The following is a 13763-nucleotide window of genomic DNA, read 5'->3' as shown; positions in this document are numbered from 1 at the left end:
ACACTTAGAGAAGGAGTAATAGAGAGAGAGAGAGAGAGAGAGAGAGAGAGAGAGAGAGAGAGAGAGCGAAAAAAGAAACAATGAAAAGGAGAAGGCCGGCTCAACCAGGAGAAAAGGGAAAGAGGAAGAGGGAATAAAGAAAAAAAGAAGAAAAAGACCAGAAAAGGCTGACGGCGAGTCAAAGGATCTCCTTCAGCCATGGGCAACACACTTGCTCACACACTGAGTGAAAATGGAGCCCAAGAACCACTTGTGGAACAGCTTTAGTGAAGTTCGCTTGACCACTAGATGTTTTTGAATGACTTCACTCCCATTAGTCAAGATACAAAATTGAGGATCAATGAGTAGGCCCTTGCTCCAGGGTCTATGGGACGGAAGATAAATTTTTCCAAGTGTTCCCAGCCAGAGTCGGTCCAACAAAGCGGTAGATGGAAATTTCAGAATTTGTTGCAGTTTGACTTGAAGCGCAAAAAGGCGCCTTGAAAGATGAATGTGGGCTTCTTTTCTGGTCTGACAATGCCCAAGATGCTTCCGGAGGAGTGATCCACACCTGTAGTCATCTTTTGCTCGAGGTGAAGACTGACATGCTAGCCTTCAGGTTTGGACCAATTATTGGTTCTGAAGGAAACCTCCCATCTTGGGATACTGGGAGTCAGGCAGAAGAGGAAGAGCCCTTCTACGCTTGTTGCTCACAAGTGCGTAGGAGCACGAGTGAGAATTGGAAAATGGGCAAACTGCTCGGCCAGAGAGATAACGACCCTCCTTACTGGAACGAGGCGGATATATACTCGTGGAAGAGCAATTCAGTTGGCCGAGCAAAGACCAAAGGGTCGTTAAATGGCTTACCAAACATATGTAGGTATGTACGTCCTACGTTCATATGGATGTTCATGTTGCACGAAGGCCAACAGATCTATTCATCCGCCCATCCTTGGACCCATGGCCTACCTACCCAACAGTGCCCACTAAATATTTCCATGCGAAATCGCCAGCACCATTGGGGACTCCTAAATTGGCCGCACTTTCCAGACAACATCTTGCAGCAACAACAACAACAAAACAAGTCTTCCCTCGAAACTACGGCATTGCGGTATTAAAGGCCGGATGATGAGCGAGTTGAATATAATAAGAATTCAATTTTCAATTGAGGGGCAATCTTTAATGTTTCAGAGGATCTGTTTATATTGATTTAATGGACGAAGCAAATGGCATGAATGAGAACCTTAGACAAACTGAGCAAGGTCAATGAAGGCCAATTCAGAGCCTTGGTTACGATATCAACAAAAATAACTTTAATCCCCTTGCCGTTTAGATTTGCTAATTCGATTTGATATTGCAATGAAAATTAACATGTTGGAGCTTTCCAAAAATGCCCTAAGATTACATGATTGTGACAAACAATGCCTCAATTTTAGGAAGCTCAGTTTTTACCTGCTAACGTAACCTATCAAGACAAAGAGCTCTAAAATTGACAAATTCGACATTTATGATTCTGACCCAACATGAAAATGCGGCTTTTGCTCAATAAGCAGAGGGAAAAACGCCCTTTTTTGATGCCCTGCATTACCTTAGATGCCACTAAACATAGTTGAACTGAATATCGTGTGCACAAGTCTTGATGAATCAACTGTATCCTTCCCGAAAAGCAGGTCGGGAAAGGACGTTCGAAATTTTAAAACTTAATACTTTTTTTTAGTGCTGCTATTCCGGAAGTCTTGGTGAAAGTCAAGGAACAAATGAGAAAGAGATGAGTAAAAAAAGACGGCCACTCGTTAATCTCAAGAATCCGGTGGCAGGAAGTTAGAGGAGCTTGCCAAAACCCTCTTGGACCGAAGGGTGGAAGTCAATTCATATGGGATCCCATAAAGATCTCACAAACCAAGTCAAGGGACTTATTGTTGAAGTGAGCCTTGGACGAAAAAACCCTTAATGTAATCAATAGAGCGTAGATTTGAAAGTATTTGCGACCAAAATATTTCTGTTATGACTTTGGAGTAAAAACCGTTTTTTTGTCTTTTTCCATTTTGAATGTGAAGCAATTATTTGCCACCCGGGAGATAAGTGAAATAAGTTTAAGGCAACGTCTGAGTGTAACATATTGCCGGAATTGAGGATCCAATTGGAAGGAAAGTGGTTCTTAAGACAGGAGAGTTATAAAATGTTGTATCTTTGATCAATAACGCGGAGAATGCAATTGTTAGTAAAGTGTTCTCCAAAATGTTTGCGTTCAAATTGGCAAAGAAATGCAGTATACTAAAAGAGCCACTCTACAATCAAATGATTTGTCTTGAAAATCAACAAATTTTGATGTCCCACACAAATATTTCTTTTACTTAAGAGCAAAAGAATTCTATTTTAGTGCAGGAATCTTTGTTCAAAAGCACTTTTAATGAACAATTTCAGCAAAAATGTGCACGGAACTCTGACATGATGATATTGCAGCGAAGATAAAAAAGATTCTTCGAACACTTACTTTTCACAATATTCATCAGATTTTACTTTTGTTTCAAACATCACTTCCAAATCTGCCCTCTAGTGATCATTCCAGGTCTCATTTATTTTTTGGCACTCAACCCCTCATCGCTCAATACTAAAAAAAATCTGGGGCTCGAGATCGGGAAGAATTGAGCATCCATTGTCCTTTGAGTTAATAGAAACACCTAATTGAACCTCAAACGAAACGAGAAAGCGTTCTAAGTAACTAGCTATTACGTTATAAGTGAAATGTTCCCTATCTAATGTTCCATCATCCCTTGAACGCATCTTTTGGATCCTAATTGAAATCATAGTCCTGACTCATTGAATTCCCGTGGGGAACAGAAACATGAAACACTTGACTCAAGCACTAGATAGAAGTACCTTGATAGCTCTCTGAGAGAGTTCACGGGCTTTTCTAATAGCTACAAGAAATGTAAACCCCACTACTATTAAATAAAAAATTAGATTTGCCGTAGTAACTCGGTGATTAAAAGAAATGAGACTACTTACTCGACCAAAGCGCCAAATACGAAGACGATGCAAGCCAAAATCCACACCTGGATGGCGGTCAAGCCATCAGTTTTCGGGGTGATGGTGGTAATGGTGTTGAAGATGTTCATTAGCACCAAGAACAAGGTGATCAGCAAGGCCATTCTGCCGGGAATGGCCTCTACCGGGATCAGGAAGCCAATCCAGCTGGCCATCACAAAGAGTCCAGTGGGCAAATAGTAACCCAGAAGATACGAAGCCATGTGTCGGTCGAGCACCAGTTCAAATCCAGCCAACGAAAAGTTGCCCAAAGAACCCGCGATGTAGGTTTGGTCGGCCAAGCTCAGTTTACTTATGTTGATCTCAAAGTCCAAAGGGATGGAATTGGTGTGTTTTGGCGGGGAATATCCAGCCATCTCTGTCTCAAACATCATTTTCAAGTCCGAGTAAGAGTAACTGCCCAATTGAAACTTGCAGACCTGGGTGTCCAATGGGAACCTGGCAAAGTTCATGGGACACATGAAGGTGATGTGAACTGCCTGGGAATACAAGATACTCTTGTCGGTACCGATCCAAAGTCCGGCTTGTTTATTGAGCACATTGGTGACCTTGAACTCCTTCATGTTGTAGATGAAAACATTGGGGAGCCAGAGCTCGTCAACCATTTCCAACGTCACCGGAACCAAGATGGTTTGACGCTCGGAACCTTTCCCACCAACCCCAGCTTGTTCTTTGCCGAAATCACGATCAAGATGGATCCGTGGATCTGACCATTTGACGTTCAAGTAACACGAAAATGTGATGCTGTAGTCGTCTTCCTTGACGTGCATCACTTCGTCAATGTAGGCGCTAATCGAGATCTTGTTGATGTCGGTTGGCATGGGGAGCTCGAATTTGGAATAATCCACAGGAAGGCAAGGAAGACTTGTCTGGTTCACGGCGTCACATTGGAAGTTCTTGGCTTTGACACCTTCGACCAATCCCATGCCAAAAATAAGTACACTGATAACTCCCAAAGCCGATCCCAAAGTCATCTTGTGGTTGCAAAAATGGAGCGAGTATGACATCCTTGTGGGAAACCCAAATTAGTCTTGAAGTGTTGATGCGTCAAGTGTTTTCTTAATCTGATTGGTATGGCTGTAAACAAGTCTTCTTGTAAAGTGTTTCAACTTTAGACTTTGGATGGGATGTCAGCGCTCATTTTCCGGTTTTGAGTCGGATTCCCACGAGATGGGCGCAATTATGATTTTCTCCTTCACATTTTGAGAGGGAGAGATTTATTTGCGATCCAAAAGAAACTGCTTGAATTGTAACGGACGACACAACGGAAAGCCGAATTTCTAGATCATAAATAGTTTCCTAACAAGGGCAATAAATGAATTACAATTGCAAAATATCCACTTGCTATAAGGAAATTGTGAACTTATAAATTCCAGGTTAACGTGTAGGCTCAAGAACAGGTGGGTAGTTAATTCTTAAGACCACAAATATGACACCAAAGTCCGAAAGTTAAAGTTGAAACAATTTGTTACATCATAACATGTCAGTTGTCTCTTGGGATTCAGTCGTCCTTGTTGGACAAAACCGGTTTCAAGAGAAGCGCAAATGGGCACATGTATTTTTTACCCTTATAGAGTATGATTCTGTAGTTGCACTGGGCGTCAATTAGTCATGGATTGAGCTGAAAATTGTGAACCCAAGCCTTCAGTTTCAAACTTGTGCACTTCCGAAAAATTGAACATAAAGCTTTTTCTTCCTTATCATTCTTTTCGCCCTTTAAACTCCAATTTCATAGTTCCAATCAAATTCAGTGGTAGACCAACTATGAAACAAAGATTAAAAATTATGAATAAACGAGAAAGAATGTTTCATTCCAATAGTTGTGGGAACTAAATTCCCTTTAGCGGTTAGAACCCCCCCCCCATACAAAATATGAGAAAGTCTCTAAACATCGTAGTCAACTTCTTTAATAAAGATTATAGTGATTTGATGAAGTCTTTCATGAATATATCGGATTGATGCACCAGTGTAGCTGAAAGTAAACCCTTGTACTATTGGAGAAAGCATTGGCAAGAGCACTCAAAAAGCCCTTGGAGGTAAAAATAACTCGATTTTCAGAGATTTTGTCATTTTTCGGCCCTTACATTTTCCAGACCTGGGGTTTGCAAACGTAATGTGCATGTAACAATACATTTAAAACCATTTTTTTTCTTCTTCTGAACGAGGTCGTGAAATTGGCTGAGCTAAAGAAAACTTCCTTTGGTAAGGACAATGTTGATCCTATTACTACTTTCAATATCCTGTTTAATAAAAACGCTTCAATTGACATTTACAAAGTGGCTCAAAAACACTTGCTAAACTTTTTTCAAGAAAACTAATTTGAAAGGGAGATTCCTTTCAACCAAATAGTCAATCTTTCAAAAAACCTTCTTTTGACTATCTCCATAACAATGTTTAAGGTCACTCTTATCGTGGCAACCCACGATTAATCTGTAATTCCCCGCATTTTAGGCTATACTAGAAGCTGCTTTGTGTGGATGCACTCTCTTGTAAACGTTTTCGACAGACGTCTACTCATAAAAAAAGTCATTCAATGCAGTCTCACCCACCCACAGATAACTAACTACATTTGGCAGAAATTGTCATTATCAGACATGATGTTTTGGGTTCCAATAGCAAGCAGGTGGAATATGTTCCACAAATGTTCCCTGTCTTTCTCTCTTCTACTGCAAGTGCTGATTTACGTTCCATAGTTTCCATTCGGACCGCTTTGGCGCCCTCCAATACTTCTCCCATATCAAACCTATTCCCATCCACGCCTGAATGTGAGCTGAGCTCTGATCTTGAACTCGGAAGTTAGTTTTCGGTGTTCACAGCTATTGAAATGTAGTTTCCAACTCCATTTTACGAAACTTGGGCTGGAAACGAGGTTCAAGTTCCATTTTGAACGTGTAAACTGCCTTCATTGTAGCGAGAACGAAGTAAATGACGTTAGAATGGATCCAAAAAAACGGGGGGGGAGGTTGTTCCACTTTTTCCAAGACAGGGCCTTCCTAGGTGTTATCTCGGGAAGGGTTTCAAGAGACCTTTAGTTATCCCTGGCCTCTTATCCCCCTGGCTCGTCCTCGTCGCTTCAATTTTTCAGGTTCCAAGGCTTAAGGAGATGAGAGGGACAAACTGGAGTAGGGGAAAGTGAAGGACAAAAAAGTACTTGTTGCCATTTTGGGGCTCAGGGGCCTTTTGGACTTGATAGATCGCGTTTGTTGATTAGTTCCATACTTTTGGATCATTTTGGGTCAAACCTCATTTGTTTTTGGATCATTTCAATCCAGGCTTATGGTATTGGATCTTGTTTAGTTCAAACAGATATCCTTTGAGCCAGTAGATTTTTGAAATAAGAACATTGTCAAAAACCTTCTGATCAACAGTTTATGCTCAAAAAAAGTCCAGTCTAGAACTTTTGCCAACTCAGCCGTGGACACGGTAAACATTTCAAGATCAATACAATGCTATATTGAGGACATTATTGTTCTTTTATTTTTAGTGGAACTTTGGGTGGTTAGACGAATGACCAAATGTTCGATTCCAAGTAAGACAAGAGGCAAAGCCTTCCACGAATCTCCCTGTTATTACCATTACAAGCTGATTGCAGATCGAAGTTTTCTTCGTCTCTTCAGTCTTCGGTCTTCAGAGAGAGTTGGTCCATAATGCGTATTGTCAATCAAGAGGAGGAAAAAAAGTTTTCCTTTTTTTTTGTTCCACCTTCAATCTTGTTGGGTGAAGTTCTCCGGAAAGCCTATGCTTACAATTATGGTTCCAGGAGACGGTTGGTCCCAGGGGAGGACTCGGACCCTTGATGACACATATCCTATCGTTGGATCCTAAGGAACCTATTAATGAAGCGATTTTTTAAATACAAGATGCGTCAAAGGTCTTGAAAAAATGCCAGCCAACATTCTGTTATTTCCTGGTTCTCAAAGGCACGCAACTGTACGTATCTGGTTGGTGTGAAGGCTTAGCAAAGAAGTCATGCCATCATGGAATAGTGCACGCTATTTTGCTTTCCCGTCAAGCATATTCTCTTAATTGGGTTTTCAGGCTGTGCCATTACCACTGGCTGCTCGATTGGAAATCTCAACACGCCAAAAGTACCACAAATGACGACTATTCATGACTTTGCTCACAAACGTGACATTCGAGCAAATCTTAGTGAGGTGCTCGATCATGAATAGCTTGGAACGGCTCAATAATGATTTCATGACACGGCGTCACACCAAAAAATCAACCGTCATTTCCATATTACTCTTTGGCAGGAATATAATGCCAAAGGCAATCAAAACGATCAGGGCTTGTCGTCTCCATAATGGAGGCGCTTTAATGTGAATCGAAGGATACCTATCCTGACTTGAATTTCCCGCTCTTTACGATGCAAAAATGAATAACACGTCCTTGAGAAATGAAGGGAAAACAAGCAGCTGACGTCATTCTATGGAGCAAAAAAAAATTGAGGACGTTGAAGTGGGAAAAGAAGATGACCATTTTTGGGGGATTAGGGATTTAGGTTAAGGGATTAAATTACAGTTTCAAGTCATTTATCCTTGAATGAAACCGTTCATTTGACATTGTATTTTTTATAAACTGATACAGTTACACTCATAAACATACACAAAAAATACTTTAAAAAGCTGTTTTTGAACTTATTTTTGTCACTTTTAGCTTCCTACTGATTTTTCAAAACCAAAGGCAAGTTTTTGTCCAATACTAAGAGTTGTATTTTGGTTTGCTATTACCTTCATTGTATTGAAAAGTAGCCCTGTGACCTCCCCAAAAAATGGTGATGAGTAGACTCCGACAAAAAATGTTGTCGAGCCGAAATTGGAGGGGGCTGCACTAAACAGTTTTCTACCCAATGCCTGGGCTCAGCTCTTTAGTGCATCAAAACCGTCAAACTTCTGCAATTTCTACTCGACGTAAAAACAACATATTTTGTTTGATTCTATGAAGTGGTGACTCATCAGTGAGCTGCTACTTGAAGGACCCTTAGACAACATACCCAGCCAATTTATACTGTATATACATTTAATTTGTGATCTCTTTCAATTTTGCTGTTTGTTGACGCGAACAGTATTCTAATTTTGTGTCAAGATGTTAGTGCAGCGACAAAACTGTCCCCAAAAGCTACATTTTTACTTAACTCAATTATTGAGAATTCAATTGTATCACAATGATAATTGGTAGTGATGTTTGTCTAAGTTCTCCCCTACAAAATGCCATAAAAAAGGGTGCCGGACTACATTTTTCCTTGAATTTCCTTCACTTTTCATGCGTAATAAAGGGTGTGTGTGCAACAGTTTGATGCTCATTGTAGGAAATGCTATTTTCTACCTCTGTCCCCCAAAAGTATCTCCTCTTCCATATTCAATACCATCTTCCATATCTTTCATGGTTATGAATAGAGGGTTTGAAAGCATGTAATTAAGGGAATGAACATTTATTTGAAACGTTTTGCCATTTTTTGAGCTTGTTTTAATATTTAGGTGTCTTTGTCAATGATTTCCTCAGAACTGTTGATTTTTGTTTTCAAAAGATATGGTCATGAATTTTTACCGTCAAATATTCATATCAACAAAAGGTGTTTCGAAAGAATTTTGGCACTCTAAACATTTGTGCCATTCATTATAGTTGGCGTTTCATTGCTGAAGATATTTATTTAGTCCAAACACAAAAATCTCCTTGAGAGCTCAGTTTCTGTCTCGTCTTGCCAAATACAGGATTTTCAATTCGATGTTTAATTATCTTTTATGACTACTTAAATACTTCTTGAAATAATTTTTCTTGAATATATTTTTTGATTCGTTTTGTAATGGAACGTTTTCAAGTATTTCGTCATCAAATGCTTATTAATTTCGAAGTGGAATACATAGTATCCTTATCGTCAAAACTACTTCGCCAAAGTATCCATTTTGGGCAATTTTGAAGATGAAAGATCTAGTTTCTCACGGACCAGAAAAATAAGCCATATACTGTTTCTTAGTGCTGGGGCGAGTAGGGACTCGAGTCCAAGTGCACTCGAGTCTTTTACTCGATTTTGGAGACATTGGCCGGACTCCAGTCTTTTAGAGGAGTCGAGTCTGGACTCGTCAAAAAAAGTGCATTGCATCCTAGAACTTCGCAAGACTAATCTTTTTGCTAGAACTGATTGTAATAAAAGACTCGAGTCCTCTGCTAGACTCGAGCAAAATCAAAGGACTCGTGTGAGTCCAACTTTTGCCGGACTCGCCCCAGCAGTACCGTTTCTCTTGTCACAATAAAAATCATTGGAAAAATTGAAGACCCCCAAAACCCAAGCAGTTTTGAGCTAGACTTTTTTGACTTGCAGTTAGAAAAAATGGTATCTTTGCAATACATATTTGATCGGTTTTTAAGATGATGAGCTTGGAAGAAAGTGTCAAGCCTTGGTCAATTCACGGACTTCTGGAAATATGGACTGCGAACAAGCTTACCGGCAAATCGGCCTGCTCTTGGTCATTTCCACTCTGAGCCACTTTTCGAATTAAAGTAATAAAATAAGAAACGTAGATCTCTTCAATTAACGGTAGGTCAATTTCATATCATTTACCTACATGCAAAGTCGATCGTTTCAAAGTTATGTTATCAAAAGCTTATGTAGCTCACCAAGAGCAGGCCAAAATGTAGTGTTCATACATAACTTTGAACATGTCTCCTGAGTTCCCTAAGCATAAGTTTGGGCTCAAACTTGGCTGTGTTCATCTATACAACAAGATCTTGTGGTCGTATAAAGTGCCTATTTGGAATAAGATGAGCAGTTTAGAAGATAAGATATTTTTGCTTCCGTTTGCAGTCCATATCTCTAGAAGTCCGTGGTTAATTTAAGATTGGAGCACATGCCAGATATTTTTTTCTTCACTTTTTTTGTTGACTTCCTTTCCGCTACTGGCATTGGAATCTCATTATAGACCAACGAATAAGAGTTGGCTATTGGATGATCTGACTAACCCTTGAATTTAGGGTTGATCACGAAGTTTAGTCAAAAACTTGTCCAAGTCTGACTTTAATACTGCCACTGGATCAACACCTATGTACGCCATACGAATATTTGCAGGCAGCAAATTGAACACTGAAGGAGCCCAAGAAAGAAGAGAGTTGGATTTCATTGTTTTAATTAGCCTTGACTATTGAAGTCAAAATGTAAGTAGTTTGAAGGCCCAGATACCTTCCCAAACAAAAGAATTCGTTTTCTACATGCTAACTTCGGCAAGTTTTGGAAAATGAGATGAAACGGAAACCTCCACCCAAAAAGAATAAAGTGACGCACACTGATCATTAAGGAAAGAAATCGATGGCACACCAAAATGAGAAATAAACAGGGCACACCGAACTGTTAAAGAGCACTCCAAACAGTAAAATGGCACACCGACGGTATAAAGTGCGTACCAAAAATATATCGGGGCTCACCAATAGTATAAAGTGGCACTCTAAAAGTGTAATGATTCACACCGACAAAAAAAGAAACTCCCTGCTTAAAGCTTTTAAACAAATAAGCAAGACTAAAACCCAATGTGTTCGAACAACGATTACAATATCGTGGGAATACTAGAATATTACTTTTTCATGAGGGACTATGGTAGCTTAGTAGCCTAATGTCCCGATAGAGGCACGACATGGTTCCCCAGAGGGAGTGGGTTCGAATCTCGCCTTCGGAAACAAAACCTTTATTCCCTCGCTCATAGCAGAGCAATGTACTAGTCGCCAATCTTGTCCGCATGGCTCTCGTACTTCCATGGGACCGACAAGTGAACAATCCTCCCTTCTCTGTGGATGCTGGTGCTCTAACATACGCCAAAATAAGCTGGAATCGAGTCGTGTCGTGATTGGTCAGTGTTTCCGTGTGTTGTTATTGTCCTTCAGTGCCTTGAACTTTTTGATTAGTTTTGGTGTGACTCCCATCGACTCTAATGTGTCCTAACTCGTAACTCGTAGGGTTCGTTGACGACTTTCGAGTAAATATAATCTAAGTAATAACTTTCGAAAAAAACGTCTTGAAGGTCGAGAGACAATAGCGGAAGCCACAAAATGTATTTACTTAGAGAATTGGTGGTGCTTTATTAATTTTTAACTTTGATTTGAGTGTGACTAAAACTTACTTGCCCTTCTACAATCAATTTGACTGATTGTCGAAATAAAATGAAAATATTGGGACTTCTTAGTACAATAATAAAAACCTATTTCCTCGCTAAGACTCTGAACTTGAAAAGAAACTGTCTCGCAAGAGAGAGATTGATTCCCGTTTGGCATGCCAAAATCACATGTTTCCTCTTTTTTTCATGATTCATGGTCGAATTCTCCGAACCAATCAATCCACCTTTGGAGTTTTATTTTGGGTTACCACCATTTTAACAGACCAGAACTCCTGGAGAGATAGGTAGTGGGAACATATTTTTGGGTTGAGTTATACCCGCTAAATGATATGCAACATTGCGGACAAAGATTTGAATATTTACAGTTCGGTTCTGTTTTTAAATGAAGCGAAAATCACGTGTTAGAGAAAATCAAGTGACATGCGTATTCTCTCCACGGAAGAAAATATATCGAAACTACAAACCTCTCAATGTATTTTGGCTGGTTTCTCTCGACAAGATGATTGAACGATTTTGATAAAGGACAGACTCCTCCGATCGGACGAACGTCCTTTGAGGAGAGAAACAAGCCCACCCTATCATGGTTATATTTTCGATGAATTTTTAAAAGCCAAGTCATATTTAAGCAATTCAAAAATTCAAATTTATCCCGATGAAAATGCAATTAGTTTGAACCACAATTATGCGCCAAAAGCGTTCAACTCCAAATCATAAGTTGGTCAAAGTGACGCAGTGCATAATACACGATTATAATCTTAATCATAAATGTTTTAACCTAACACATTTCATAGAGTTTTTGCATTGGAAGCTTCATTGTTTTACACTTTGATAATGAAACAATTGCTTTTCTTCAGTACTTTGAAAGACTTTCGTTATTCCTCAATGAATGAAACCAATTGCAGTTCTCGTTCTTTTGGCATGAAATGAGTAATTTACGACGGAATCTTTTTTTGGTAAAAGATCTTTGCAACTGATTTGCCTAAAACCTAAACAGCTTATACTTTCTGGACTTTTACCTCATCATGGGCATATGTTTACCAAATAAAGAGGGAATTTTTTGTAAACATGTGTGAGATGTAGATAGGTAGTGCTACAAGTTAGAACCATGTAGAAACTTTCAAATATACAAAAGCAGTTGTTTTTAAAGTAGTACCTAAAAAGATCCATTTTACATCTGGATTATTGTTGCCGATTGTTAAGAGTATACAAAAAGTCATGGAAAAAAAGTGTTAGAAACCGTCAAACTTATTAAGCTGCTCTGCCGCAAGTCATGAAAATGTGGGAAGTTGATTAATTTGGTGTAACATACTCAGGTAATTTCGAGTAATAAACACTATTTTCTGGAGGAGATATAAACTCCGAGGCATCGAAAACGGAACGAAATTCCAAGCCATGAACACCCTATAATGTGCTAATATCAAGCACAGATTTCACCCCTGATCTTGCTTATGCAGAATACATTATAACTAGATCTCGGAAAAAGGGTAGAAAAAGTAAGCAAAAAAATTGACATAGGGGAAAAGAAAGGGTGCCAAATCAGTCATAAAAGGGTGAAAGAAAACAGTAAAATATGTCGAAAAACTAAAAAAGCAGTTTTTAGGCTTTTAAAATCGTTTTAGAAAGATGATATCATATTTTCACATTTGTTGAAAAAAAAAATCAAGGCAAACGAAAGCAAATGTTTACAAGAAATAAAGTGTCGTGAGATTATTTGTCAATTAAGTCACTCATGGATTTGGATTGAAGTGACCATTTTTGAGTCTCATCAAAAGGGTTGCGCATATCTATAACTATGTTTCAAGTTTGTTTTCTGCTTTTTCAAGTTTTATTTAACAATTGAGCATGAAAAATGCCAAAACAGGGATTTTTCCTAGAAACGGTTGTTTAGGCAATTTGTCCAAAGCGTGGTCAAAAAAGGTAAGAACCTAGGTTTTTAGGTTTTTAACTTCTTTTCCTTGGTCTAGTATAACAAAATACACATTGTTACAGTGAATTCGAAGTTAACTTCTGTGAAGACTGCCCCATAAAAAGTATCAAGTTTCCTTTCGTTGTTACGAGAAAAGCCAACAAAACGTGGCTTTTGGGGTTGAAAAAATGAAGAAAGGACATTTTTTGGGGTCTGTTTGTTTGTTACAATTTCGCCATTTTGAGAAGGAGTGGAATTACAGAATTATAGTAATTTTTCTACTTAAATTTCGAAACTGCTGCTTTGGTAACTTGTGATTATAATAACTCATATGAATGGTCAAAAAACGATTTTGATCAGGATTACAATTTTAGTTCTAATTGTATATTTGAACTTACAAAAACTGACATGACTTTCAACAATAGATACACATTGATAACTACAAATTGATTCATTGACAAAAAAGTTGCTAAAATATTTGGATATAATCTCCCTTTTGCAAGGCAAAGTGTATCTAGTCATTCCTTTTTGAAATGGACGTTTCAAGCTAAAATATATGATGTTTTCTTTCAAAGCAACAAAACTTCTACACTTGAATTCAACATATCCCCAATTGTTCAGCTAAAGATCCACTCTTTGTTGACCGCGCCTCACTCGATTTCAAATTTGCGAACACTCATNATCAGGATTACAATTTTAGTTCTAATTGTATATTTGAACTTACAAAAACT

General features: G+C 38.8%; 1 protein-coding gene and 1 long non-coding RNA gene across 3 annotated transcripts in view; one reads left to right on the top strand and one right to left on the bottom strand.

Moving 5' to 3' along the window:
• LOC131879757 (uncharacterized) overlaps positions 1–2022 on the top strand; it is a 7606-nt gene extending 5584 nt beyond the window's left edge. The window contains exon 2 of the long non-coding RNA XR_009373191.1: positions 1697–2022. This is a non-coding gene — a long non-coding RNA (uncharacterized LOC131879757). The remainder of the gene's footprint in view (positions 1–1696) is intronic.
• The window catches only part of LOC131879754 (glycine receptor subunit beta-like), a 27313-nt gene extending 23042 nt beyond the window's left edge, over positions 1–4271 (bottom strand). The window contains exon 1 of one of the 2 annotated variants that reach the window (XM_059226164.1): positions 2989–4271. In XM_059226164.1, the coding sequence (XP_059082147.1) occupies positions 2989–4034 (1046 nt within the window). In that variant the 5' untranslated portion in view covers positions 4035–4271. The remainder of the gene's footprint in view (positions 1–2988) is intronic. The other variant, XM_059226162.1, reaches the window with a different exon arrangement.
• Between the last annotated feature and the right edge of the window lie 9492 nt (positions 4272–13763).

This window comes from Tigriopus californicus, chromosome 4, assembly GCF_007210705.1.
Source record: "Tigriopus californicus strain San Diego chromosome 4, Tcal_SD_v2.1, whole genome shotgun sequence".
NCBI classification, from domain to species: Eukaryota; Metazoa; Arthropoda; class Copepoda; order Harpacticoida; family Harpacticidae; genus Tigriopus; species Tigriopus californicus.
The sequence above is the reverse complement of the archived record's forward strand: the minus strand, read 5'-3'. Positions and strand labels throughout refer to the sequence as shown.